Raw genomic sequence first — 26,613 nt, 5'->3', positions numbered from 1 at the left:
AAACTTCCATTTGGTCGTTACTATCAAAAAAGTCAATGAAACCCTTGTCATTTGTTTCATAGCGTTGCCGTAGCGATGACCAGAACTCCCCATTCACTCTAATGGGAAAATTGTATAATTGCACAATTTTACCAAATGACAGGGCAAATGGAAACATTGTTTTTCTCATTGCTTATACCATAAGGTTTCCACAAATATATAGTCCCACAAAAGTGGAAATTTAAACCAAATCCGGCCCTCCAGCACAGAACCTCTGGCCCCCAAGATGATTTTGTGAAATATTATTATGCAAATAAGATCAAATACCTGTTAAAGTATCTAAAAAATTGAGAAATACTGTCTGTATTTTAAAAATGTCCTGGCAGAACATCCCACTTGGTCATATTATATCATGTAAAACGGGGATTCTAGACCCAAAGGTGGGTCGCGGAACCATTTTCAGTGGGTCGCGAGTCTTAAGGGAACTTTTATTCAATATTTTCCATCTGAAACTGCACGGGAACACTAACAGAGGTTGTTAAAATGTTTGTTATTGGGTTCTTGTGATCATAATTGAAAAAACTTGTGTGGAAAATTTTGTACGATATATGACAAATCACAGTTTTGTTTGGGGTGCAGATTATCATCCTGGGGTAATGTTGGGTCCCGAAGCCCTGCCCCTTAAGAACCACTGATGTAAAACATTGGTATTTGCAGAAAAAAGTTCTTTACTTTCAGCTACAATGGTGAGGTTCGGCACCTGGTGTTTTGGCAAAGATGAAAATCGGCCCTCCATGACGCAACTTGCCTCCCCCGCCATAAGGTTTCCAAAAATATATAGTTTTCATACTCTCCATGAAACAGTGGGAAATCTAAACATACAGTAGTGAGCCGGACTAATCCTCTTAGAGAAGACGAAGCACCAACATATGCGCCGGTACATTCTTGTTAAGTACATTTAGAAGAATATTTTACGAGTGGTTAATTCGGTTCCTTACATGACACCGGGCCCTGTTATTGGATGGATATAAAACCTTTCAAGATTTGATTGGCTGTCAGCAAAGTTCCAGACGGAGTAGACCAGGCACTCAAAAATGATCACTTCTCGCATATAGTTTCCTTGCTATTTTTCACATACATAAAACTCCATACTTGAAACAGCTTGGGACACTATATATACACTCCACAGCGGGTCTTGAATCGGCCATACGTCTTTGGTTTCTTTTAACAAGCCCATTCAAAGCAGCGGTTTGTGGCATTGCTCCTGTCCGCCGCTCTGACTGCAATGTAGACAAGCGCCATTTTACCTTTGAGTTGACATCACGGCCCAAATTGGGTTATTTCCAGGCATAATGCAAAAACAAAATCATATCGTAACATCCACTGGGTCTGCTGGCAGAGTCTGAATAGCTTTAATCGCGTTACGTGGAGAAAAACATCCGTCTAAACATTTCTAGGAGCTGGGGCCGAATCAAACTGACATTTACGAATTTGATCAAGTAAATTACAAAGTGGTCTTCCTTCATTGACAGATCTACTGTTTTGAAGCGATGTGGTTAGCTGCTAAGGCTGTACGTTTTTTTTGGGATTGAGAGGAGCCAGACTTGGCAATAATTCGCAATTCGATCAAAGTTGCAGTGTGGAGAAGAGATCACAAAGGCTGCCATTATAAGCCGAATGCCCATCTCGACTGCGCATGTGTGAGTCAATCAGGCTCCTAATTTCGGCCCAAACAAACCACTCGGCCATTGAAATGTGTGAGCGAGTCCAGAGCCTGAACACTGAAATGTATCGAGCCATAACCGTAACCCATAAGGCTTACAGGCATTTGTTTAAAGACTATAAGACTCAAGTGACATTTCTTGCAAATATTTATGTTGTCAATATCTTGAAAGCGAGGGAAAAGTCAGGACGGCGGCTTCGTAGGCAGGAGCGGACCATAGTGGACCATAGTGGACCATAGTGGACCATAGTGGACCATAGTGGACCATAGTGGACCATAGTGGACCATAGTGGACCATAGCAGACAGGGGGACGACAGGACCTGGGATCAGCCTGACACAGACACCGCCACTTTTGAAATCATTTAAATTCGTCTTGAAATCGCAGGGAAAAGTTTCAAAACGGTGTTGATGTTAAATATAGTGGGTAAATTTCAAATTAGTCATTGATTAGCGATGTTGTACACTAAAAAAAGTATCAAGCATTGGCTTAAATTACTTGAATTGAGGAAATGTATCTTGTTTTGAGCGGTTTTCACTCATTTAGACACTTTTCCTGATTGGACCAAGTTTACTTTGCTTGTTTGAGGACATTTCAGACCAGTTCTAGGGTAAATCTTGCTTGAAATAAGAAAGTAAAGTTGCCAATGAGATAAGACCAATTTTCTTACCGCATTGGCAAAGAAAATTACCTGAAATAAGGGGGAAATGTATCGAAACGAGTCAGAAACATCTCAGAACAAGTGAAATAACCTAGGACAAATGCCCAACAACTTCTTAACTAGTCAAAACAACTACAATTTGGATTATTATGCTCAAATTGATGTTTATACTGATCTAGTTAAATACTTTTTGCAGTGTGCCATCAAATCACTCGTAAAAAATACAAATAAAGTCAATTTAGATGGCCTAGCCTATATGTGTACGTGGATCTCTCTGGTCACAATAATAATAAAAAAAGATTTCGTTTACTGTGTCCACCTCCTTATTGACAAAAAAAAGAAAGAACTCTATGTGTTTATTTGCCACAGTTTCAGACCCTGGACTTTGTCCAACAGTCGCTTTCGAGGGTCAGAAATGTTTTTCTCACATACTTTTTCCAACTCTGTGAACAAGGCCTGGTCGTCACTTTGAAGCAGCTCTACATATGAACGGCCCTTCAGTTCTTTCGGTTTCTGTATCTCCGTAGCAGCCGAGGTTGTAATAATAGACTTTAAGCTAATATCGTAACAAGCTCCACGGCGACGACAAAAACACTTTATATCATCAACTTTCCAACGGTTAAAACGGTCCAAATCAGAGGTTTCTTCGTTGCATTACGCCAGGGGTAGGCAACGTCAGGCCAAATCCGGCCCTCCAGCACAGAACCTCTGGCCCCCAAGATGATTTTGAGAAATATTATTATGCAAATAAGAGATCAAATACCTGTTAAAGTATCTAAAAATGTGAGAAATAGTGTCTGTATTTTAAAACAGAACATCCCAATTGGTCATATTATATAATGTAAAATGGGGATTCTAGACCCAAAGGTGGGTCGCGGAACCATTTTCAGTGGGTCGCGAGTCTAAAGGGAACTTTTTTTCAACATTTTCCACCTGCTACTGCATGGGAACACTAACAGAGTTTGTAAAAATGTTTGTTATTGGGTTGTTATGATCATAATTGGAAAAACTTGTGTGGAAAATACAATATTTTATACGATATATGACAAATTACAGTTTTGTGTGGGGTGCAGATTGTCATCCTGGGGTAACTTAAGAACCACTGATGTAAAACATTGGTATTTGCAGAAAAAAGTTATTTACTTTCGGCTACAACGTTGAGGTTCGGCCCCTGGTGTTTTGGCAAAGATGAAAATTGTCCTCCATGATGCAAACTTGCCCACCCCTGCTTTACGCTAACTATCAATACTGTTTGGTAGCCGAGATAAACTCCATTACCCATAATGCAACGGGCTACCCGAGATGGGCATTCGGATTATTGTCACAAACCGTCTCTATGGGGTCTTATTAAGCACACAAAATCAAATCTAATCGCAATCATCATGCAATCATCTTATGCTGGAGTATTATGCAACAAGGCTTGATTTTGAACCAAAAAAAATCCTCGTGTTGCCAGCCTGGACGTGTGACAGTTGTTGGACATTCATTCCCAGTCCTTTCGCTCCAGTCTCAAGGGTCTCGCTTTAGCCGTGGGTTTGGCAGGAAACGGTTTGGCTCAAAACAACATCATTTTTTTTTTAAATTCTAAGGTCCACCGTGTTTCATAGTCCTGGTTTCTGGACCTGGTTTTTAAACTTGTCAGGCATGTCTTAAAAGAAAGCACAACAAAAAAAAGTTCAGTTTCTCAAATCCATTCGCCGTGAGCTGCAGAGGGTAGCACGCGCTTTCGCCTGTGGATTGATAACAGGCAGCATAGGTTACAATTACGACTTGCTGAAAGGTTTTCCAGGCGTTAGAAACCTGCCAAATTATCATGCAAGGGTGTAGAGTTGCATGTTTTCGCCGAGGGTTCAGTGACAAACCGAGGAGGAGGCAGCCAGTGGGGATGAAAAAAAAAAAATCCTGGTTTGTTGATCAGGTTAGTCACTTGCAACAGGCAGGACATCCAACATCTGCCAAAACCGCCGTGTAATAAAACAAAACGGGAGCGTACAAAACAAAAAAAGTCCTTGTTTGGAAAGCGGCCAGTTGGTTGCGACAGTAAGGCCGTCGAGCGTTAAAAAGTCTTGCCAAACAAACCAAAAAAAAAAAGGCGGGAAACCAAGAAAAAGTAAAAGAAATCCCGGTGTTTTTTTTGTTTTTTTTTAGCAGAGGGTCCGGTGGCGGTCGCGACTGTCCAACCGCACGGTCAGCACGGGTTCGACTCCCGGCGCGGCCATGCTCGACGACCAGTGCGCGTACTGGAAGCACTGGGACGAGCTGTGATAGGCCACGGACAGCTGGCTCTTCTTGTTGGCGGACAGGTGTTGCCGGCAGCAGCACAGCGCCCTTACCAAGATGGCCGACGCGAGCAGAAGCAAGGCGCCCCCCGCCGCCATTATGTAATACCAGTGGATGGGCAAGGGAGGCACGGGCACACCTCCCCCTGGTGGAGAGAAGGAGAACAGTTGGCCACAGGGAGAGAGGAGTGTCGCTCGGAAACAGGCTGCAGGCGTAAACACTGCAAAAACTTATCTATGTTAGTTGAAATTACTTGAATTTCTCAGTTCAATTTGAAAGTTCAGGTTTATTGAACTTAGATTTCTTGACAAGTTTCAATATTTTGATAAGACACTAATTGATTTATGTTGAGCTAAAATTATAAAGCTTTTTTACTTAAAAGTTTTGAATAAAATTGACTCAAAAAATACAAAACAAAAGATATTTACAGTAACTATTTGTCTTTGTCTGTCTGTATTGAAACAAGTCAGAAATACCTTTTAAAATACATTTTCTTTGGGATACAAATCAGTCAAAATGACTCAAATCAAATTAGTTTTCTCAATTCAGGTCATGTTTAACTAAATTAGATATTTTTTGCAGTGCAGGCATGCCGGGTGCAGAAATAAAACCATTCTCCAAGGCTTAAAAATTAAAAGATATATATAAATAAAGTAAAGCATCCACTTTTTTTTTTTTTTTTTGCCGACTTTGTTGTGGGTCAGAAATCTTTCACACCGAAATCATCAGGAGCTTTCTTTCAGGTTTTGTGGTCGGGTCCGACGCTTGATCCGATCAAAGCCAAAAGCAATGAGGCGTTTTCACAGCCAACATGACGAAATGGTGTGAAAAAAGCAGCCAACATAATTAGTCGAAGCACCCACACGTTGAAGCAGGCAGGTTTGCTTGCTTTGCCATGCACAGAACAGGGTTTTAAAGGTATTTTTGTTGATTCGTTTGGTTTAAATTTCGCCTGCCCAAGGACACTCCTCTCTGTTTGCCAACTTTCTCTACCCGCTCCTAAACAACAACTCTGTAAAGGTTCATGTTCTTATGGAGAAATTTATAGCAGTTAGACTATGTAGCGATGTCCTTCTCTCAGATGGAGGAGGAGCTTGTATTCCTGTTTCCTTTTTAAGTTATTTCCAATAAACACAAATCTGGAATTCAGCAAAAGGAAGAATAAAACATTCACAGCATAAACAAAGGGAAAAATCTCCTGATGAATCAAAATGAGTCAAATGAAGAATATTTGACATTCATTTGAGTAACTGTGACTTGACTAGGCCAGAGGAATAAGTATGTTGCACTTAAAAAATAATAATATTTGAGTAGTTTGAGATTTATGATCTACTTTTTAAGTGCAATAGACTCTGTGCACAACTTTATATCATAACAACGCCGCCCAAGAAGTGACTTCCTGTTTCGATCCAGCACGCCAAAATAAAAGCTTGTCTCATTGATTAGTCCAGCAGGTACTTGCAACATTATAAGTTTATCATTAAATACACACATTATAAGTGTTTTGTCTGTTAATAGGCAGAAAGAAAATTTAACCAATGAACAGCTGAACTAAAGAATAAGATGGTGCTTTTATTTTGGCGTACTGGATCGAAACAGGAAGTCACTTCTTGGTCGCCATTGTTATGATTTGAAGTTATGATTTTGAGTCAATATGTTTGTTTAGTGGTGACGTCACAGCTCCCGAGATGTGCGAGAAACTACAAAAACCTCTTTAATACCACAATCAATATTTGTGAAACTCAACAGAGAGTTACTGAACAGACTTATTTATCAGGCCCATTAGCCAAAAAGGCTGTACCCACTGCCTACTGCTAAGTAATATTTACCAAAATCGGTACATCCGGGTTAGCAGAGATAAATGCTAATGGCGCAGCAGCTACGCTAACCCCGGAAGTAGTGACTTTAGTAAAAATACTTTACAGCAGTAAATGCAGCATTTTTGGCTAATAAATCTGAGAAATAAGTAGGTTCAGTACCTCTCCGCTGAGTTTCAGAAATATTGATGGTTGTTTTTAATAGTTTTTAATGTTTTTTGCCGATCTACTAGTACCCGGAAGCGGAAGTCGTGACGTCACACTTAACAAACGTATTCGATGTTTTTATCTTGACTCAAATGTAAAAATATTCGTTCCAATGGCAGATTTTCTTTACTTACTAACTCAAAATCAAGGACAAATCTACTTATTTCAACAAAATTTGACTTGAGATGACTTTTTGGCGTGATGAAAAATCCACAAAAAAAACAAAAAAAAGCTAACTCCTAGTAAGCAGATACATCCCATAAATATAGTGAAATACTTTTAACTAGATATTCCTCTTCGCGGTGGCCAACCCTCCTCCCTTCTCCAAATCTTGGTACGGCACCAGCTAACCGTTTTGCCATGAAGCTTAGCCAAGTCTGCGCTCCTCTGAAGCAAACTCTAAAGGGAGGAAGGGACTGTGTGTGGCCCCCCGATCGGTGAGCCTTAGCCGGGGAAGAGCGGGCGGGGAGCGGTGCGGAGTGTTCGCCGGTTTTTGGAGCGTGGCACATAATTACGGAGAGAAATGGTGCGTGGGCGGCTTCTCCGAGCGTTAGACAGTGACGGGAGGTGACTACGGCCTGCCTGTGTTGCCGCTACAGCTGATTATGTTGCCCCTGGGACACGCTGTCTGTTTCTCAGATATGTGGGAATATGCAAACGTGTGATCATGCGCTATCATTGGTTCTCAGACGGTCGACTCTGCTCGTGTCCCTCTCTCGGATGGGGAGCAGGAGCGAGTATTTCTGTATCAATTATACGGTGCTTTCATAAGACATGTCCACAAATGTTGAAGCTTATTATTAACGACAACTTCCATTATCAAGCTATATTCACACAACCATCATTTTTTTCCATTCTAAAATATACCAAGACATACTGTAATTCGAACACTAGTAACACAAATTCTGATTAAATAACTTAAGCAACATTTAAACCAATTTCAAAGCACACAATCAAAGTTTCTGGCAATTAAAGTACTTTTTTTTAAACATTTAATCTAGCAAACTCCCTAATCCGATCTCAAATGCAGCCCTATATCAAGATGCATATACATTTAAAACCTCACTTTAACTACAAGTTTAGTAGTAGCTTGATTTTTTTTACATGCTTTGACTATTAATATCGAACCAACCAATAGCTTTGCAGCCTCATTCTGTTGCAGCCAATCAGCACAGACCAGGAAGTAAGCAAGACCAAAATAAGGAAATGGCGTAGAAACGTGTCAATGCCGGATTTGGACCATTTGGTATTGCGAAACTTGAAATATTCTATATTTTTACAGGTAAATACTTGTTTAATGATGTGATTAAACTACAAGTAATTGTGTAACTCTTACTCAATAATAGTTTTTGATTGTATTTATAGTAATCATCAGTAAAAGCAATGATTTGTAGTTCGTTTTGTGCGAATAAATGTGGTGAAATAGGGCAACCTTGACCTCATTACATTCAAACAGGCAATTTCCTTGGACATATTGTATTTATTAATTGATTTTATTAATTAATCCATTCATGTTTCAAAGTGTAAAGCTAATTTAATGACAGGATACCATGAAAGGTCCAAATCGGGCACTGACACACGCTGACAATTATCAAACTCACCTGTGACTTCTGGAGAGAAGGCGGCGATGGGCTCTGTGGGAGAGGGGAGAGAGAAGAAGTGAGAGAGAGAGCGGCGTTAGATGAAGTTTTAATACGAGTAAAAAGTCAAGCGAAATGTCAGGCAAATGCCACAAGAATATCAGAACTTGCGTGGGAAATTTGAGAGAATTCCTCCGACAGATGGATCAGAAAATATGGCATTTACAGAGTGTGCTTTCGCGATGGATTTAGTTCTCAAACGACTAGGGATTTGGAGGCTGCGAATGCTTTTGGTTTAGGGTTTTTAAGTCGGCGGTGTTCACATTTTAAATATAATCCAATAAATTTACTACGAGCATTAAGTGAGCAAATGATTAGTTTGTGAGGGAGTGTGTGTTGAATACTAGACATTGCAAAAACGGAAGGGCTGAGGGCTTGTAAAAGTGTTGAAATTTTGTATTATTATTTTTTGCAATGGAATTAGGGACGTCAGGGAGAATTTACATTTACATAACAAATCATAGCTGGAAAAGAAGATAGATAGATACTGGATTGATACTAGATAGATAGATAGATAGATAGATAGATAGATAGATAGATAGATAGATAGATAGATAGATAGATAGATAGATAGATAGATAGATAGATACTAAATAGATACTAGATAGATAGATAGATAGATAGATAGATACATACTAGATAGATAGATACTATATATATATATATATATATATATATATATATATATATATAAATAGATACTAAATAGATACTAGATAGATAGATAGATAGATAGATAGATAGATAGATAGATACTAGATAGATAGATACTAGATAGATACTAGATAGATAGATACTAGATAGATAGATACTAGATAGATAGATACTAGATAGATAGATAGATAGATACTAGATAGATACTTGATAGATAGATAGATACTTGATAGATGCTTGATAGATACTTGAATACTTGAAGATACTAGATAGATACTAGATAGATAGATACTAGATAGCTTACATTTAAAGAATAAATACTAATGACTGTAGGCTAAATATGGATTTTACAGTGGTAAAAGCACCTATAACACATATATTTTTCAGTTTATCATTTTTACGGGCAAGCTTTGGGGGCCACTGTGCTAGAAACCATGCAAACTTGATTTATTAAAACCAAAAATATGGTAATAATAATGAATAATTACACAGCCTTTAATTAGAATTAGACAGCATGGCTGAAAGCAAATGCTGTTTCTTGTAGAAATTAAAAGCAAAGTGACAGTTTTGACATTGTGACTTTGCTCTAAAAATCCTGAATCATCTATCTTCATTTTCATGGAGTCCAAATATTCAAGATGGCCGAATTAAATTCCCTTTCAAAGACCCGGGATTTGACTCGAGGTGAGCGCCAGGGTACAGTCACTATTTCAAGTTGTTTATCGGCCGCGTCCAGTTTCTGACTAGAGAGAATTTTTTGGCTGCCGACGCAAAACATAGCTTCAGACTTTGATGACTTGGAACGCAAACAAGAAAACGGCACTTATGTGAAGGGGGAATAGAGAGAGGGAGAGAGGAAGTATCCCGGGAACTGCCGACGCCAACGCGCTGTGAACAAAAAGTCAACTGCAACGGGTGATAAGCGCAATCCCAGCATGCAACGGGGAGGAGGGGGGAGGAGGGGGGAGGAGGCGAGGAAGCAAGGACGCGGGGAAGGAAAGGAGCTGTCATCTTTGTAAGCAGCGCTCTCCAGATTGGCATAAATGAGTCATGATGCAGTGAAGATGTCTGCTTTTAGAAGTGGGAAATACAAGTGGGACTTTGTTTTTTGTTTTTTTTCAAGGACTCCCGATGCTAATTTGAAGTTGGGCGGCAAGAAAGAAGATTGTCAAGTTTGTGTACTCAAGCTATCATTACGAAATTAACAGCAAATAACTTTACACTTTAACCCCTTAACTCCCACCTGAACTGAGCACATTTTCTCCAGTTTGGCTTTACCCCAGTCCAAAAGCTTCTGGAAAAAAGCTGTGAAAAAGCAACAAAACTGAGACAAAAACAATGATGGAAATGTGACAAAAAAGAGAGAAAACATTGACAAAAAAGAGAGGAAAAATGGATGAAAATGTGACAAAAAAATGACAAAAATGTGACAAAATGTGACAAAAAAATTACAAAAATGTGACAAAAAAATTACAAAAATACGACAAAAATTTGATATAAATTTGACAAAAAAATTACAAAAATGTGACAAAAAAGTGAGAAAACATTGACAAAAAAGTGAGGAAAAATTGATGAAAAAGTGGCAAAAATGTCACAAGAAATTGACGAAAAAAGGACGAAAAAATTACAAAAATGTGACAAAAAATTACAAAAATATGACAAAAATGTGATAAAAATGTGACAAAATAAATAAATAAATGTAACAAAAAATTACTAAAATGTGATAAAAAATTGACGAAAAAATTACAAAAATGTAACAAAAAATTACAAAAATGTGATAAAAATTTGACAAAAAAATTACAAAAATGTGATAAAAACTTTTAAAAAACGTACAAAAAATTTGACAAAAATATGACAAAAAAATGACAAAAAAATGACAAAAAAAGGACAAAAAAGTTACAAAAATGAGTTGAATACCCAACAAAAAAATGATGACGTGAGGAAAATGATCCTCTCGGTTCAGGCGGGAGTTAAGAGGTTAAACCCACTTCCCAAAACCTAAAACGTGCTTTCCAAAAACAGTGTCAGTCTTTTCAATACCTGCTTGGCTTGTCTACAAATAGTTTCTTTCACTCTCTTGGCATTTTTCAAGGATTCCCAGCACCCACGGGAACTCTGCAAATTATTGAAAACCCATCGCAGACACGAAGTATAATTCTCTTTGACGAGTGGAAAAAAAGCCTGTTTACAAATACAGCGCTTTCCGATGGAGAGACGGATACAATGAAAGATAGATTAACATCGCATCGCACTGGGCCCACGAGGCGTTTATGGCCTAGTTTTATAGGCTTCTCACAATGTTTTTATTTATTTATTTAAAGGAAAAGTCTTCCTGTTTTATCTCTGTTATCTTGGTATTTAGAGGCGTCTTTGGGGGAAAGAGAATAATTACAGTTTTTTTGTATTCTTTCCATGTTTAAAAAGCTTTATGACTGAGGTTTATGTTGGTGTACATCTCAAAAATTGTGGTTGAAGGAGAACTAAATAACTTGTTTACCTCAATAAATCCTTTCCGTAGTCCCTCTGGGGGTAATACAAGTGTTAATGGGATGATTGGGGGGTCTTTCATCTCCCCCTGGTGTCTCTGACCAGAAAACCACACTTGCAGCTTTCCCTGCTCTGACCCGAAGAAGAAGCTAACAGGCTAACGGGCAAAGCTAACTGCGGGCTAGCACCACTTAAACAGTATTTACAGCCAAGTTTGAATGAAAAAAAATATCTCCATTGTGTATTTTTGTCCTTTGTCTTTTCTGTCAGTGTAGTATTTACTCTCACGGACAATTAATGAGTAAAAAAACAAAACATGCTACGACACCTGCAGTTGCGCTTATGACCTCTAGGGGCATGAGTTACTTTAAGGACTTCAAATATTCGTAGGACACATTTGGATTCTATCTATGATGCAACAAATTCAAGGAAATACAGATTGGATTGGTGGATTACCCAAAATTGCGTAAATTAACTGTAAAAACTACTCTTATGTTGTTCTCTTTAAGTCCACAAAATAGACCCTTTTGCTGCTGACATCATCAGTGACATCAGCTGGAGGCAGGAAGTGATCAAGAGAAATAAGATTAAACTAAAACTAGCCATTATAAGTGTAAAACTACAACTAAAAATGTGGCCCTGCTGTGGCTTAAAGGTTTATTTTCTGTTATTGGAATAAAGTTAGTTTTGTCCTTTAGTATATGGTAAAATCAGACATTTATCCAAAACAACACTGGTTTTAAAGCCTTTTAAACAGTCATAAAATATCAGACGAGTAGGCATTTTTACTGTGAAGTGACAGTTTTCCTCCCTGACAGTTGTGAAACCTGGTTTAAACTCAGTCCCTGTGATGAATTCTGATGTTGTAAATGCATTAGGAAAGACCCTGTTTCTTTGTACAATCAGGTATAGCTCCTTTAAGGTTCAAGAACAAGGGGAATTACATTTGTGACGATAAAATAAGGTTTATCTGATATTTCCAACAGTTAGACAACAGCTATAATGGAAATAGAAAGGAATCTCCGCCTCCATCTAAGCCCGGAATGTGTACAAACAATTAAAGGGTCAATAGGTAAGGTAAATAAGTAAGTTAATGTTAGTTATTTTCCAAATGTGTGTGATGCATACAGATAAGTCATGGGGAAATGATGCTGCCTCCATGTGCTTTATCGTAAGATGATCCTTTCCCATTGTGAATCGGAAGTTACGAGTGCTTTTGTGGTCGTAGCAAAGTGAAACATTAAAAACAAACGAGATGGCATTCATTGTTTTAGTTTCCCAGTTTCCAGATTCCTGCTGTACTTACGAGTGCACTCCTCCTGAGGGTTGCCTGAGCTTATGTGGATGTTGTCGATCCAGATGTGTCCCCGGGTGCCGTGGTCGAAGAAGCCCTCCATCACCACCTGCAACACCACAGAGAGTCATAGGTTCAGTCTCCAGCTCAGCCAAGACTTGTCCTCAGCTCCATCCGAAAAGCACCACAATAGCACACGCGAAATGGGGCTGTTACAAACGCCAATCCGAAAGCAGGACAGGCGAACGGGGACGCGGAGCCAGCCATGAAAAGTTAAAATGGCGTCTGTGATTTTCGGAGTGCAATCATCTCGGCGGGAGGCTCACTTTTCACAAGAAACTTAACTGGGTCTGACGTCTTTGACAAACGCGAGCCAACGGGGACAAGACGGTTTCGTTTCAACGCTATTTCAAGACAAAGCGGCGGCAGAATTGTCAGTTCGAGCCACGGCGCGTTTTCATTTTCACCAGTATTGCTTTTTTTGTTTGTCTGTTTGCAAGGTAACGCCGAAGTAACCGCTGAATTGTTGGCAAATCTAAAATGAAGGTTGAAAGGAGGATTTTGGTTCTTGTAGTAATACTGTGGCAATGTGAGAGAGGGAAAAAATACTTACCACTCAAAAAATGCAGTAATACAACCTTTCACAAGTCAAACAGACAATACAAGTTGACCATCCAGTAATTGACCCTTTAATGTTACTCCCTGCACCCGTTTCTTGTATTTTTTTGTATAGACCTCTGAGTTACCGGCCTTAAACCAGTCCAAACCTGATCTAAACCTGGTCGAAACCAATCGAAGCCTCCTCTAAACTAGTAAAAAACAGCATAAACCAGTTCAAACCTGGTCTAAACTGGTCCAAACCAGGTCTAAGCCAGTCCAAACCCGGTCTAAACTGGTCCAAATCAGGTCTAAACAGGTCCAAACCAGCATTAACCAGTCCAAACCAGGTCTAAACCAGTCTAAAACTGCTCTAAACTCGTCCAAACCAACATGAACCAGTCCAAACCTGGTCTAAACTGGTCCAAACCAGGTCTTAGCCAGTCCAAACCAGGTCTAAACTGGTCCAAATCAGCATAAATCAGTCCAAGCCTGGTCTAAACTGGTCCAAACCAGGTCTAAACTGGTCCAAATCAGGTCTAAACTGGTCCAAATCAGGTCTTAACAGGTCCAAACCAGCATAAATCAGTCCAAGCCTGGTCTAAACTGGTCCAAACCAGCATAAACCAGTCCAACCCAGGTCTAAAGCAGTCTAAAACAGCTCTAAACCGGTAAAAAAACAGCATGAACCAGTCCAAACCTGGTCTAAACTGGTCCATACAAGGCCTTAACCAATCCAAACCCGGTCTAAACTGGTCCAAATCAGGTCTAAACCAGTCAAAACCAGCATAAACCAGTCCAATCTATTCCAACCCCAACCTATACTAGTCCAAACTGGATATTTTGAGTATTGCAAACTTGAACCGAAAGGTAGTGATTGGCAGAATTAGAAACAACACATGATTCGGTAAAGCCACCATAAGAAATGAAATATACCTATTTTACTTTCCAGTAAAAACATAGACATGAAGTATTATCATTAAAAGCAATATATCTGACTTACAGAACACTGAATTCCACCTCACCTGGAAGTCTTTGGGCGACCTGGGCAGGACGGTCCTCCCCTCCTTCCACACCGGCCCCTGGTCGTTGGAGAGGGTCCACAGCAGCGTCTCCTCCTGGTGGGCGTCCTGCAGCAGCACCTTCAGATGCCCCTCTGCCTCGCCCCACAGCTGGTAGGAGAAGACCAGGCACAGCGGCCCCGAATGGGCCTCCACCACCGGGCTGAGCAGCCGCGCCCGCTGCCTCTGCGACTTCAGGCTGGCGTCGATGTGCAGGTAACTGTTCAGCTCTGGGGGAGGAACGGGGATACATGAGTAAAGTGGTCAAAGGGTCGACACCATACAGGAATGAAGATGATGTTCATAGTTTCACTCATCTCTGGATTCGCCCATATATGTTTGAAAACAGTTAAGGGGGAAAACAAAATGGAGAAAAATCTAAACTTTCTCCAATTATTCCAAAACTCCTTTAACAAATGCTGAATTTTGAATATAGTTTTCTTCTAAATAAAGATACAAAGACATGGAGAGGAGCAAAGTGGTTCAACAGCCCATAAATCTATAATATAAACCGCAATCACCGGTGGGGCGGGGCTTAAGCTCATGGGGCGCCGCCATTTTTATTTCCCAGAACTCCGCGGACGCCCCCCATGTGACCGTCCCACCGACCACAGCCATTGGCCACGGGTTAGCTTTGTCTCCAAAAAAAAGGACACGCAGAATGTTGTCCAAGAAGAAGCCCAGAGGTACATTTTATTATAAAGCAGCTTTGAATGCATTGCCAATTTCATTCTAAGATTAGAGACACTGTCTAATAACGATCATTAGGCTATTTCATTTCAAAACCAACGTATTATTTTTTATATTGTACTTGCACCGTGATGCACCAAACCACAGGTCCTGCACCGTGAACCGAACCGTCTGAGCTGAACCTCTAATATTTATCCATAAATATGCCACTGTCTCTTTAATTATCTTCCCTGAGTTTTACCTATTGTAGATGTAGTCGCTCATTCTGCTGGTGCTCTGGACAACCGGCTCAATCCTTTCTGCACAATGCAGGAGTAGGAAACTTTGCACTTGAACCTGGGGGTGCCTGGGATTGCAGAATCTCAGAGCTTTGTCTGGGCAAAGTGTCGGGTCATGGGCAAAAATCATCAAATATGATGAGAAAGCTGCGCGGGTGCATAAAACACTCCGCTTGCAGTTTGTTTGCCATTATTTTAAGCATTCATTGTTCTATACACTTGTAGTGGAATGGGGGGGCGTGGCCAGACTATAGCATGTGCAGGGGGGGCTTCAAGTAAAAAGGTTGGGAACCACTGGTCTACTTAGTTATTACAGCTATAGTGAGTGACGGGTTATAGGGACTTGGGTGGACAATTCTTTTTAATGACTCATAATCTCAGAACATCACATGTGGAGACTAGCGCTAGTACATAAAGAATGCTAACTAATGCTAACAGTTAGCTAGCGCTAGCTACAACTGCCATTTTTTCACTTCGACTGAACAATCTGCTGTGAGAAAATATCCATATGGACCTGATTTACACTTTATTTAAGTGTGATAAATAAGTTGAAATTCCAAGTGTTCCAAAGTGTTCGGAAATTGATAAAATGTACGATCAAGTTTCTTTCCAGCCTTTACCGAAATGCTGTGGGGTAGAACGTATTCATCTTTCAAATGTAGTGGGATAAAAGTGCTAAGTTCTATCAGCATAACGTGCAGATCCTCCAAAACACTGCTTTAAAAGGTGGTCGTAACCGTTTCATGATACCAGGACTTCACAGCAAAACGCCCGAGGTCTCCTATTACTATCTGGAGACACAATCACCATCCCTCACTACAGTAATGCACACGTTTAGTCTCATGGAAAGAATGACTTCCACGTGAAACAATGGCGACATCATAATAATGCGTTAACAGGATAGAACCACTTCTCTTAACAATGCCCCCACTGTACAAACGGACACGCTCTCATTTGTACGACGAGGAAAATCCCCCGGAGGAGCCGTTCCCTTCCATCGCCGGCGAGGTAAACGACTTTATAGAGGCGGAAAACGACACGGGGAATGTTTAGTTCCGCAAATTGGACGCTCCATTGTGAGGGGAGGCGGTTTCTTAAGTGGATCCGGTGGGAAAATAACCAGGGATTTGAAGATTAGATCGTTTTGTTTTAGGATTCGTGCAGGTGTAAAGGCTGAAGAACCCACAGAGATGTCTTCCGTGTGATAGCCAGAGCAGCTGTTGTAGTCGTCGTAGCCGTCACAGACAGGCTGGAAGCGATCCAGATCGGAGGATGTCAGAATCGTGAGCGGCCGACGGGGACTAAAGCGTCAGACACTCGTTGTTCGCAGAGGGAGCCATCAAACAAGAGGAAGAGCGGTCCCCGAAGATGCACAATCGAGCGCGAAGCTAAAGGTTATCACAGTCTGTCAGTCACGGAGCCGCCGGAAAAACATGCCTCTTCCCTTTGTGGATCAAAATATGGTGCTGCTACGACTAAGGTGACCAGGTTTCCCTTTAGAACTGGGACATAATTCAGTGATCGAGAACGAGAGACAGAGCTTGTGCTGAATGGGGAAATAGTTAGTCAACGTCTTATGGTAACGGACTTGAGATTTTCCACTGGTTAAGACTTTGTAATTGATTTTCACTCGAGGTCAACCAATATCATTCATACTTCACAGGATGCAAGAACTTTTTGTGAAGCTGAGATGCAGAACAACATGAAGTCCTTTTGCCTTGTCGCCCCGGGAACTGTCGTCGGTTACATGAACTTTATATATTGTTCTGCATCTCAGGGTGCAAGAACAAGAAGTTCTTGCATCTTGTGAAGGATGAATGAGCCTTTACAGCAGGGGTGCCCAAAGTGGGACCCGCCAGAGGTTGATCTACTTAGCGCTGCATGTGTTTAATACCAACTCTCTCCCATTCATTCTCAATGATAAATATGGATGCAGTACACTTTTTGGCCACCAGCGTCAAATTGGGGGCGCTGTTTCACTCCTTTTACAAAGTTCTGTGCTGCTTTTGCGGCACACACCTATTTCACCGGACATGATGCGGTGCCGAGAGTCCACCTATTACTGTCTGATGCATGGGCAGCGCATCAAACATGGCAACTTTTTATTTGTCAACTTTTCTGACATACCGTCAGGAAATCTTTGGCTATTTAGCCGCCAAGTTAGTCAGTAAGGCATTTTCTATTCCATTATAAACTTGGTGTTTATCAATCACAGAGCGTTGTTGTATCAACTATCCCAGTTTTCCAACTTTTATTGCAAAGGTTGTTGACATCAACAAAGGTACATAGAAAGATAGATAGATAGATAGATAGATAGATAGATAGATAGATAGATAGATAGATAGATAGATAGATAGATAGATAGATAGATAGATAGATAGATAGATGTTAAATTGATCTATAAAAGAATTGATGCTGAAATTACACTTTCAAAATGAACAAATCTGGCATTTTCTTTGAGTTAACAAATGAATGAGGTAAAGTCACTGTTGGCAGGCTACTGTAAAACTGTGTTGTTTACATTTTGTTATACTTAACATTTGTTTTAATGTAGCATGTTATTTGCATAGATAGACTCAAATGCAAATACCAAAAAATAAAGTAACTATTATTATTTGCAGTTCTATGTGACTAAAAGGGGGGCATCCCTGCTGTACAGACTATGACTTTATAAAGCATTACATTTGACTTGCTTCTGCCTGTGAACCTCTTACCACCCGCCAAAACCAAATCCATTTTCTCCTCTATGCCATTGTCGTCACTTTTTATTTCCCTTTTGTGTTTTTGTCACTTTTTTGTTACTTTTTTGCTAGATTTTTGTCTTTTTTCTGCTGGATTTTTTTTTTTTTTCTGCTGGATTTTTGTCTTTTTTTCTGCTGGATTTTTGTCTTTTTTCTGCTGGAGTTTTGTCATTTTTTGCTGGATTTTTGTCATTTTTTGCTGGATTTTTGTCACTTTTTTGTTGAGTTTTTGTCATTTTTGTCGCTTTTTTTGGGTCACTTTTTAGCTTTTTTTTGTTGCGTTTACATCCTCATATTCTTCTCGTTTTTTGACTCTGTTTTGAAGAAGCTTTTAGATTTGGAGAATTTGGAGAAAACATGTTCAGGAGGGAGTTAAGAGGTTAAACCATGTGTTATTCTGTATTTTACCTGGTGGCTTTCGTTTGGCTTGAATGCTGCTCTGTACCAGGACTAAACAAGTCAACTATCAACACCTTAAAACAGGAAACACGTTCAGCAAAGAATAAACAACTTCGTAACGATCGTCTTCCCGCTTTACATCTCAAATCGACAGAATAATAAGCTTCAGTCATTAAGGGTAAGCTGAGATAGACGGCTCCATATTATGTTTTTTTGGTTAGAAAGGGCTGATTTGTGTCCGTGGCATCGCAGCGGAAGCCTCTGTTATTGCGGTGCATGTTTGCAGACGGCTCATAATACCCTCCAATAAAGAGCGCTACGCAACAAAGCATTATCATCCGCCTCACAGCGAGAGGCAAACAACGGCTGTGCGGGAGGGCAACGCCACAATACACGGAGGTAATAGACGGTAATAGACTCGTACGGAGCAAACGTGGGGCTTGATTTCCAATGCAGAAACGTGGCTAATGTAAACCGTTCACAGCCCGTGGGTCGAAAGGTGACGAGATCTTAACTCCCCTCACATGAAACGCGGGATTTAGCGGCGGAGCGATGGCGCCCGGCCCTCCGTAATCCTGTTTCGTGACCTTTCTCGACCCGGAGAATCAAAGCGGCGGATGTAGCGTGTCCAAAGCGGCGCGCACATGAAAGCGGACGGCAGGGCTGATGTGAGAAAGCCCCCTTCATCCACGCGTAACGCAAGGAGCCGCTTTGAAGAGTCTCGGAGGCGGCCGCGTGGCCAAAAGAGGTCAGAAAGTGGATCAGAGGCTGGGGCGAGGACGCCGCGGTGGGGAACGGAGATTGTGATCGTATACTTTTCCCTACGTGGATTTGAAAACAATCAGCTTAAGATCTTGTAAAGCAAACATGTGAAATTAGTTAATGGAACTTTAGACTGTTGTAACTGAGTTTTAGTATTGGGTTTTTAAAGGGGCTAGATGCAAGTTTGCCATTTTATGCTCACTACTGCCACCTCAGGCCATATGTGTAGCTGCACCTTCTATATTAACCTCTTACCACCCGCCTAAACCAAATGCATTCTGTCCTCTTTGGCTGTTATACAGGCCTGTGTAACACCTCATTTGAAAGCAAAGGCCCACAAAACTGATCTTTTTCCTCGCGTTGTTGCTGTGTTGTGTCACCTTTTGTATGTTTTTTCTTTCTTTCTTTTTTCCAATTTTTGTGACATTTTTGTTGAATTTTTGTCACTTTTTTGTTGAGTTTTTGTCACATTTTTGTCACATTTTTGTTGAATTTTTATCACATTTTTGTTGAGTTTTTGTCACATTTTTGTTGCATTTTTGTCACATTTTTGTTGAATTTTTGTCACATTTTTGTTGAATTTTTGTCACATTTTTGTCACATTTTTGTTGCGTTTACATCCTTGTTTTCTTCTCATTTTTTGTGACTATTTTGGTGCTTTTGTCCCAAGAAGCTTTTTGATTAGGGTAAAGCCAAACTGGAGAAAATGGGATCTGTTCAAAATGGTCCAATCTTTAAATAAATAATAAAATGTACATAAAGTGTCTGCTTTCTTTTTCGTGGAGAAATTCTCGCTGTTGTCTCCCTTACAGGAGCTATACCTGATTTTGTTTCTCATTATGGAATGAAATTTGTTTTGTCTTCCTTTAGTGTTAATTGTAAACTCAGACATTTGTGGGGAAAACACTGTAGATCTAATTATAAAGCATTTGTATCATGAACTTGCAGGCTAGTTTTCCAGCATTCTTGTGAAAGTGACCCTGAAAAGTGACCCTGACAGATGTGAAATGTGCCGATAAACATGTCCCTGTGAAGAATTGGGATGCTACAAATAAGTAAAGAATACTAGGGATGAGTTTGTACCCACACCAACATTTCAATTTAGTGACTTCCTCTTTCATTGTTTGAAATGAAAAAAATCAGGTATAGGGCCTTTAATTTCGATCATCGTGAATAATGGTGAACTCACAATAATCGTGACTAGTCGGGACACACCATCACCTTATGACGACAATTCGACCCAAATAAGAATATGATGGGTTCTTTATGTTATCTACTGTAAGAAACAACAACAGTCGATTCATTTGGAAGGGAATGTTCCAGGGAAAGGCTTGTGACTCACTGAAAACGGTTCAGTGAGTTGCAGCAAAATAAGGTGAATAGCCTTTTCTTTAATGACGTGAACCAGGCCAGGAGAGCGGAGAGAGGAGAGGATCCAAACTAACACTTTAACGGGATGAAAAAGTAAATAGTTGTAGAGTGTATGGGCTTGCAAAACTAGTGTGTTCCTTATACTGGTAGTAGTACAAAAGCTGAAGTACTAAATGGTAAAAAAGATGATACAGTTTCTAAAATACTTTTGTAAAACACATCAATAAGAAGGTATAACAGTATGAACGCAGTATAAGTGTAGTAATGGTAGTAAAATAACAGACACATAGTGACTAGTAGCAGTTCAGAGAGATGTAGTATTGCACGTTTAGTTCATTTTTCCAAAAAGTGGTATGTTCGATTTGTTTTTTCAGTGCCATAAAGCTAAAAAAAAAAAAGGAGTGGAGGCCGGATAGACGGTTTATGGACAACTGCAGCCTCTGGAGGGTCCTACACCTTGATGTTCGGGAGACTCCAGAGGCACCAGCAGCTTCAAATGCCTGTTTTGTAGCAGCTGTTCTCTTAATCTGGTGTATTTGTCTGGCCGAAACCGTCCTCATTGTGCCTTTAAGTAAGTAAGTAAGTAAACTTTATTTGTATAGCGCCTTTCACAGACACAGAGTCACAAAGCGCTTCACAGTGTTAAAACATAATTATAAAACAGCATATTCATTGCAATAATTCAAAGTTCAGAATTCAGTGTTCATTATACAAGTGGTGTCAGTATTGCATCAGCCGGACTCAAATGCTTTCTCAAACAGATGGGTTTTTAGGTGCTTTTTGAAAGTAGCTGCTGACTCCAATGAGCGCAAGTCAAGAGGAAGTTTATTCCAAAGTCGGGGCGCGACGGTTTTGAAGGAGCGGTCTCCCCGGGTTTTAAAGTGCGTTCGTGGAACCATCAACAGGTTATGGCCAGAGGACCTCAGGTTTCCGAGACGTATTGTAGGGTTTAAGTAGGTCAGCAATATACGTGGGAGCCTGACCGTGTAGAGCTCGAAAGGTCAGCACCAAGATTTTAAACTGATGTTCAATAGGGAGCCAGTGCAAGGACTTCAACACAGGTGTGATGTGGGCTCTTCTTCTTTATCTGCACAAACCTGTGTGTGCTCTGAATCAGCCACAGATCTCTAACAGTACGATGATTACGCTTAATCTTTTGTGAATTATCGAAGGTTTTCATTTTCTAATCCAAGACATTCAACTGTTTCACACTTTTCATCAGCAGAGATCCTTTTTCTTTCCCTTATTGCTTGAAAATTGTCTGCTTGATAAAGTGGAACATCCTTTTTCAGTAGTTTTTCCCTTCACTGGGCTTAACCTGACAACTTATCATCACTGGCATCTGAGATTTTTGATCTTTCTGGCACTGAAATACAATTTGCATAATAATTCTTAACATGGTCGACCGTATACTGGTGGACATGTGGGTAGTAGAAGTAGTAGTAGAAGTAGAAGTAGTAGTACCACTCTAATCTAATGCTCCTCTCCTATAAAGCCGTCATTTGGTGCGACACTGAACAAACCCTCATTCCCTCCGACGGCCCCGGTCTCGTTGTTTTGCCGCTAAATGAGTCTGGTTTCAATTTAAAGGAATTATTCTAATCAAATGGAGAAAAAGGCGAAACCGAGTGGAGAAACAGACACCATTTAATTACGCGTCTGGCCGAGCCGCTTGATAAAAAAAAAGAGAAAAGAAACAAATGCATTGGGGTCATTTTGCGCGAAGCAGATGAGCTTTCTCCAGACGCACACATAAAGCGGCAGAAATTGTATACGGCGAGATTAAAACTTCAAGCCGGAGAATAAATTGCGTTGAAGGAAGACGTTGTGTTTTTCTCTCGGTTTTTTGGAGATTGAAAGCGGCGGCGTCGTCCAAAAAGGCCAAAACAACTTTTACCAATTAATTCACAGTGGTAGTTTTCTGTGGACTCACCGTGGCTGTGCAGGGACCACATGAGGGGAGAGCTGGGGTCGTGCATCCATCCACATAGACCATGGTCGAAGTCACACACTCCGTCTGCAGGGGGCGCCGTGGCTGCTACAAAAACATAAGATATAAAAGAAAGAACATTTTACTCCATATATATGAATTATAAAGTTTGAAGCGTCCGGCAATTAGCACAACTTTAGCAAACGTTTCCAAAAAGGTCTAGATAGGACATTTCAACTGTGGCGGCCATATTGCGATGATCCTTTTAGCAAGTTTGAGTAGATAATGTGAAGAAAGGGGCAGAAATTTCAAAAAAATATCATATACTTTGGTGGTTTTGGAGTCTTAACAACGCAGGGAAGGGCATCAATGTTTATCAGGACATATTTTCCCTGGAATATGAGAGTTGACCAAACAATCACCGCACTGGGCTCTGTTTTGTGCAGAATTACAGTATCTTACTGTACACAAATTGTTTAAAATGTTGACTTTAATGTGCGAAAGTCAGAATATTTTCACATTAGTATGGCTTAGCATGGACGTTAGATCAGGGACGCACATATATAAAGGTCAAATGCAAAGAAGAAAATCACATAAATAAGTAGAGAATTGGAGGAATGGGCCATCACAACATGGCCGCCAGATCGGGACATTATTATAGTTTCAATCGACTGCCCATAGAAATAAAAAGGAGAAGCAGCGTTCCATCCTATGTGGACAGTTAGCAAGTCGGCTAGTCCTGGAGACTTTTCAGAGTCCGTTAGCGTTAGCCTGCTCAATGTGTTTTTCCTATAGCCGTTAGCATTAGCCACCAAGCATCACAAAGTATGAACGATCCCGATATTTAGGTCAAAGCCTCGTCAGAAATCGTGAATGAATGTTCAGATCTTTTGAGATTTTACTTTAGATACAGATTAGCGTCCCCTGAGCTAAATGCTAACTCAAATTCACTCTTGTTTTTGCTTTTTGTGGAGTCGGATACACACACACTTATAAAATTAATTTGTATAGGGATTGAACGCTCAATTTAAACGGGTCCGGGTGCATTTGTAGGAGATGGCAATGGGCGTTTTAATGATTTCTATGTCGATAGAAGAGATGGGCGCTCACCTGTCGTCGTCACGGGAGCGGTTGTCGTCTCGGTGACCGGGGGAAGTGTTGGCGTTGCGGTGTCGGCCGGAGTGGACATTTCTGAGGGGAAAAAAAACAAACAAAACATGGTTAAATATATAATATGAACACATGGAAAGGCGGTGGTGTAAGTGGCTATGAGTAGGAGGGTTGCTGCTTCGACTTCAACGCGACATTTTGCCGTCGTGTCCTTTGGCAAGACACTTAAACCCAGAGCCGTTGGAAGATATTTTGGTTATGGGCTGCTGAGGGACAAGATTTACCCACAAAACACTTTTTCTGTGCATATTTCCTATGTATTAATATGCCTGCAATCCACAAACAATCCACCAGGGGGTACTGCGCCACCTTCAGCACCCTGGGTTCCCACGGCCGTGCTTAAACCCCATGAATGAAGCAGTTTTTACACCTAAATTGCCATGTCAACGACCCTAACGCTTCCATTTGTACTCCTGCTCATAAAATCCATTTCCTTATTAGCTTTTGTTGGCAATGTTTATGTCATTTCTGGTCGGACAAAAGACTCAGGAAGACGGTACGTGAGAGCGGAAGAGATTAAAACAAAAACAAAGAACAATGAGGAAGTACAGGGCAACTGTCCGCCGCCTGAGCGCTAATATATTCCACTGATTTCCAACGCAGATAGGGGAAAGTGGGTTTTCCGCGGCTGGACTAGTCTGATTTGAGAGATAGCGAAGGATTTCCATTATTTTTTTGGCTGTGTGATAAAAATCTGAATTTCATGGTTTGAAATTGCTCGACACACTTTGGGCTTTGGGGAGTAATTGTGGATTTTTTGCGAGGTTTGGGCTAATAAAGTATGCAACCAGGATTTCCCTTTGCTTGTAATTAGGTTTAGAGACGCCAAAACTGTGCATATCTTGAGGGAAGAAATCCAGTTTGACCAATATTCCGCTTGAAAATATTACTCAAGGAATAACATGAATTGAAAATACATTCTGAATGGATACAATAGTATTCCAAAAAACACAGTAAAGACTTTTTCTACTCCGATTGGCCGATAAAATACCAGGAAACACTGCGGCTTCTCTCGTAAACATCCATATTATTCCGCTAGCACCACATTAGCTTATCAGTTAGCGCATTTAGCATTTCGTTTTATCTAAAAAGCACATCGTTTATGTCGTCTTATCAGCTCTGTTTTCTAAGAACTACAGTATTTCTGTTGCGCCGCATGACTTTACCCTCACGATTCGTCATGTGAGATTAACACCCGGCGCCAGCTTTGACTTCACCACGGCTAATTCTTTACTGTCACGTCATAGCACATAGTCTAGTACTAGATCTACTACTGTGGAACTATTTCTAGTTACAGCAGCTATAACTACAAAGACAGAAAGTCCTCCTTCCTCTCCTTCAGTGACAGCTAATTATGCATTTTCCTCCCCCTACATGTTCCAACAATGTCCTAATGTGTAAAATGAGCTCAGAATTATTCACCACAACTGCCTCTAAAATCCTGCACTGTCACTCAAAAAGTTGTTCCTTCGGTTCTGAAGTGCCGTCATGCACGAGCTTAATATAGAAGCTGCAGTTGCACGTGTGACCTGAGGTGGCAGTAGTGAGTATAAAATGGCTAACTTGCATCTAGCCCCTTTAAACAACCTTTTTGCTGGAAATATCCTCAAACAAATGAGTGTTTCAGTATCTGGAACTCTCTAGAAAACGATCTAACATGTTGCTCAAATATATAAACACATAATACTTGTATAAAGGGGAATTTGAAAAGTTTATTACATCTATTTTGTTATATTTTGGCAACTTCTTCAAATAAGAATGGGATAGGAGTTTGTGAGATTTTTCTTCGCCCCAGTCCTGTTCTTCTTCTCATGGAATTCATTATTGCTACTTGGATATTGTTGTGCAGATGGGTCAAGCCGCAAAGCACTGTGGGAGTATTTTCCATCCGCGGCTACAAAATTTATCACGATGAGCCTTTGGGAAAGCGACGTTTCTTTTTTTCCGATTCCTTGTCTCCGTCGCCAATTTGTAAAGTCAAGTTTCCTCATGTTTTTATTGCTCTTTTATTGCGTTTTTATCACACATTTTTGTCACTTTCTCTTCACGTTTTTGGGGCTTTTATTATGTTTTTGTCGCTTTGTCCTCATGTTTTTGTCCCTCTTTTATTGCCTATTGATCACACATTTATGTCACTTTTTCCTCACATTTTTGCCACTTTTTCATTGCATTTTCCTCACGTTTTTGTCACTCTTTCTGGCCTTTTGTCACACATTTTTGTCTCTCTTTCCTCACGTTTTTGTCCCTCTTTTATTGCCTTTTCGCCACACATTTATGTCACTTTTTCCTCACGTTTTTGTCACATTTTTGTCACTTTTTCATTGCATTTTCCTCACGTTTTTGTCGCTCTTTCTGGCCTTTTGTCACACATTTTTGTCGCTCTTCCCTCACGTTTTTGTCGCTCTTTTATTGTGTTTTTGTCACACATTTATATCACTTTTTCATCGTTTTATCCTCATGTTTTTGTCTCATGGAATTTATTATTGCTACTTGAATATTGTTGTGGCTTTTCGTGTTGCATTACCATGAAAAGAGAATAAATAAATTGCAGTAATCCATCTAAACAGCCAACGTTCCAGCACATTCAGCCTCTACAAAGCGTCTAACCTAAACAAGTAGCAGTAACAGCAGCTGTAAATCTATCTATATAACCGACTTCCACAAGTATGTTCAGCCGCTGTAGAATTCCGAACATAAAACCAGCGGGAGACTTGATTTCAAACTTTCTACTCGCCTCTCCCTTCTCCCCGTTTCAGCACATATATAATTAGCTTATTAAAAAAAAACCCGCGGACACATGTTCCACAGGCTCCAGCTGCAGAGCACATGCGTTACCCAGAGCAGATGGGTCGAGCCCGCAAAGCACTGTGGGA

General features: G+C 40.4%; 1 protein-coding gene across 2 annotated transcripts in view; it reads right to left on the bottom strand.

Annotated features, from left to right (window-relative positions):
- LOC306982172 (neuropilin-2-like) overlaps positions 1–26,613 on the bottom strand; it is a 162,734-nt gene that overhangs the window by 5,725 nt on the left and 130,396 nt on the right. The window contains exons 12-17 of one of the 2 annotated variants that reach the window (XM_079582009.1): positions 23,681–23,761; positions 22,574–22,678; positions 14,364–14,629; positions 12,754–12,850; positions 8,268–8,300; positions 4,458–4,787 (exon numbers count right to left, since the gene is read on the bottom strand). In XM_079582009.1, the coding sequence (XP_079438135.1) occupies positions 4,507–4,787; positions 8,268–8,300; positions 12,754–12,850; positions 14,364–14,629; positions 22,574–22,678; positions 23,681–23,761 (863 nt within the window). In that variant the 3' untranslated portion in view covers positions 4,458–4,506. Of the gene's footprint in view, positions 1–4,457; positions 4,788–8,267; positions 8,301–12,753; positions 12,851–14,363; positions 14,630–22,573; positions 22,679–23,680; positions 23,762–26,613 lie in introns of those variants that run through there. The other variant, XM_079582008.1, reaches the window with a different exon arrangement.

The sequence above is a fragment of the Gobius niger genome (assembly GCF_951799975.1).
Source record: "Gobius niger genome assembly, chromosome: 23".
NCBI classification, from domain to species: Eukaryota; Metazoa; Chordata; class Actinopteri; order Gobiiformes; family Gobiidae; genus Gobius; species Gobius niger.
The sequence above is the reverse complement of the archived record's forward strand: the minus strand, read 5'-3'. Positions and strand labels throughout refer to the sequence as shown.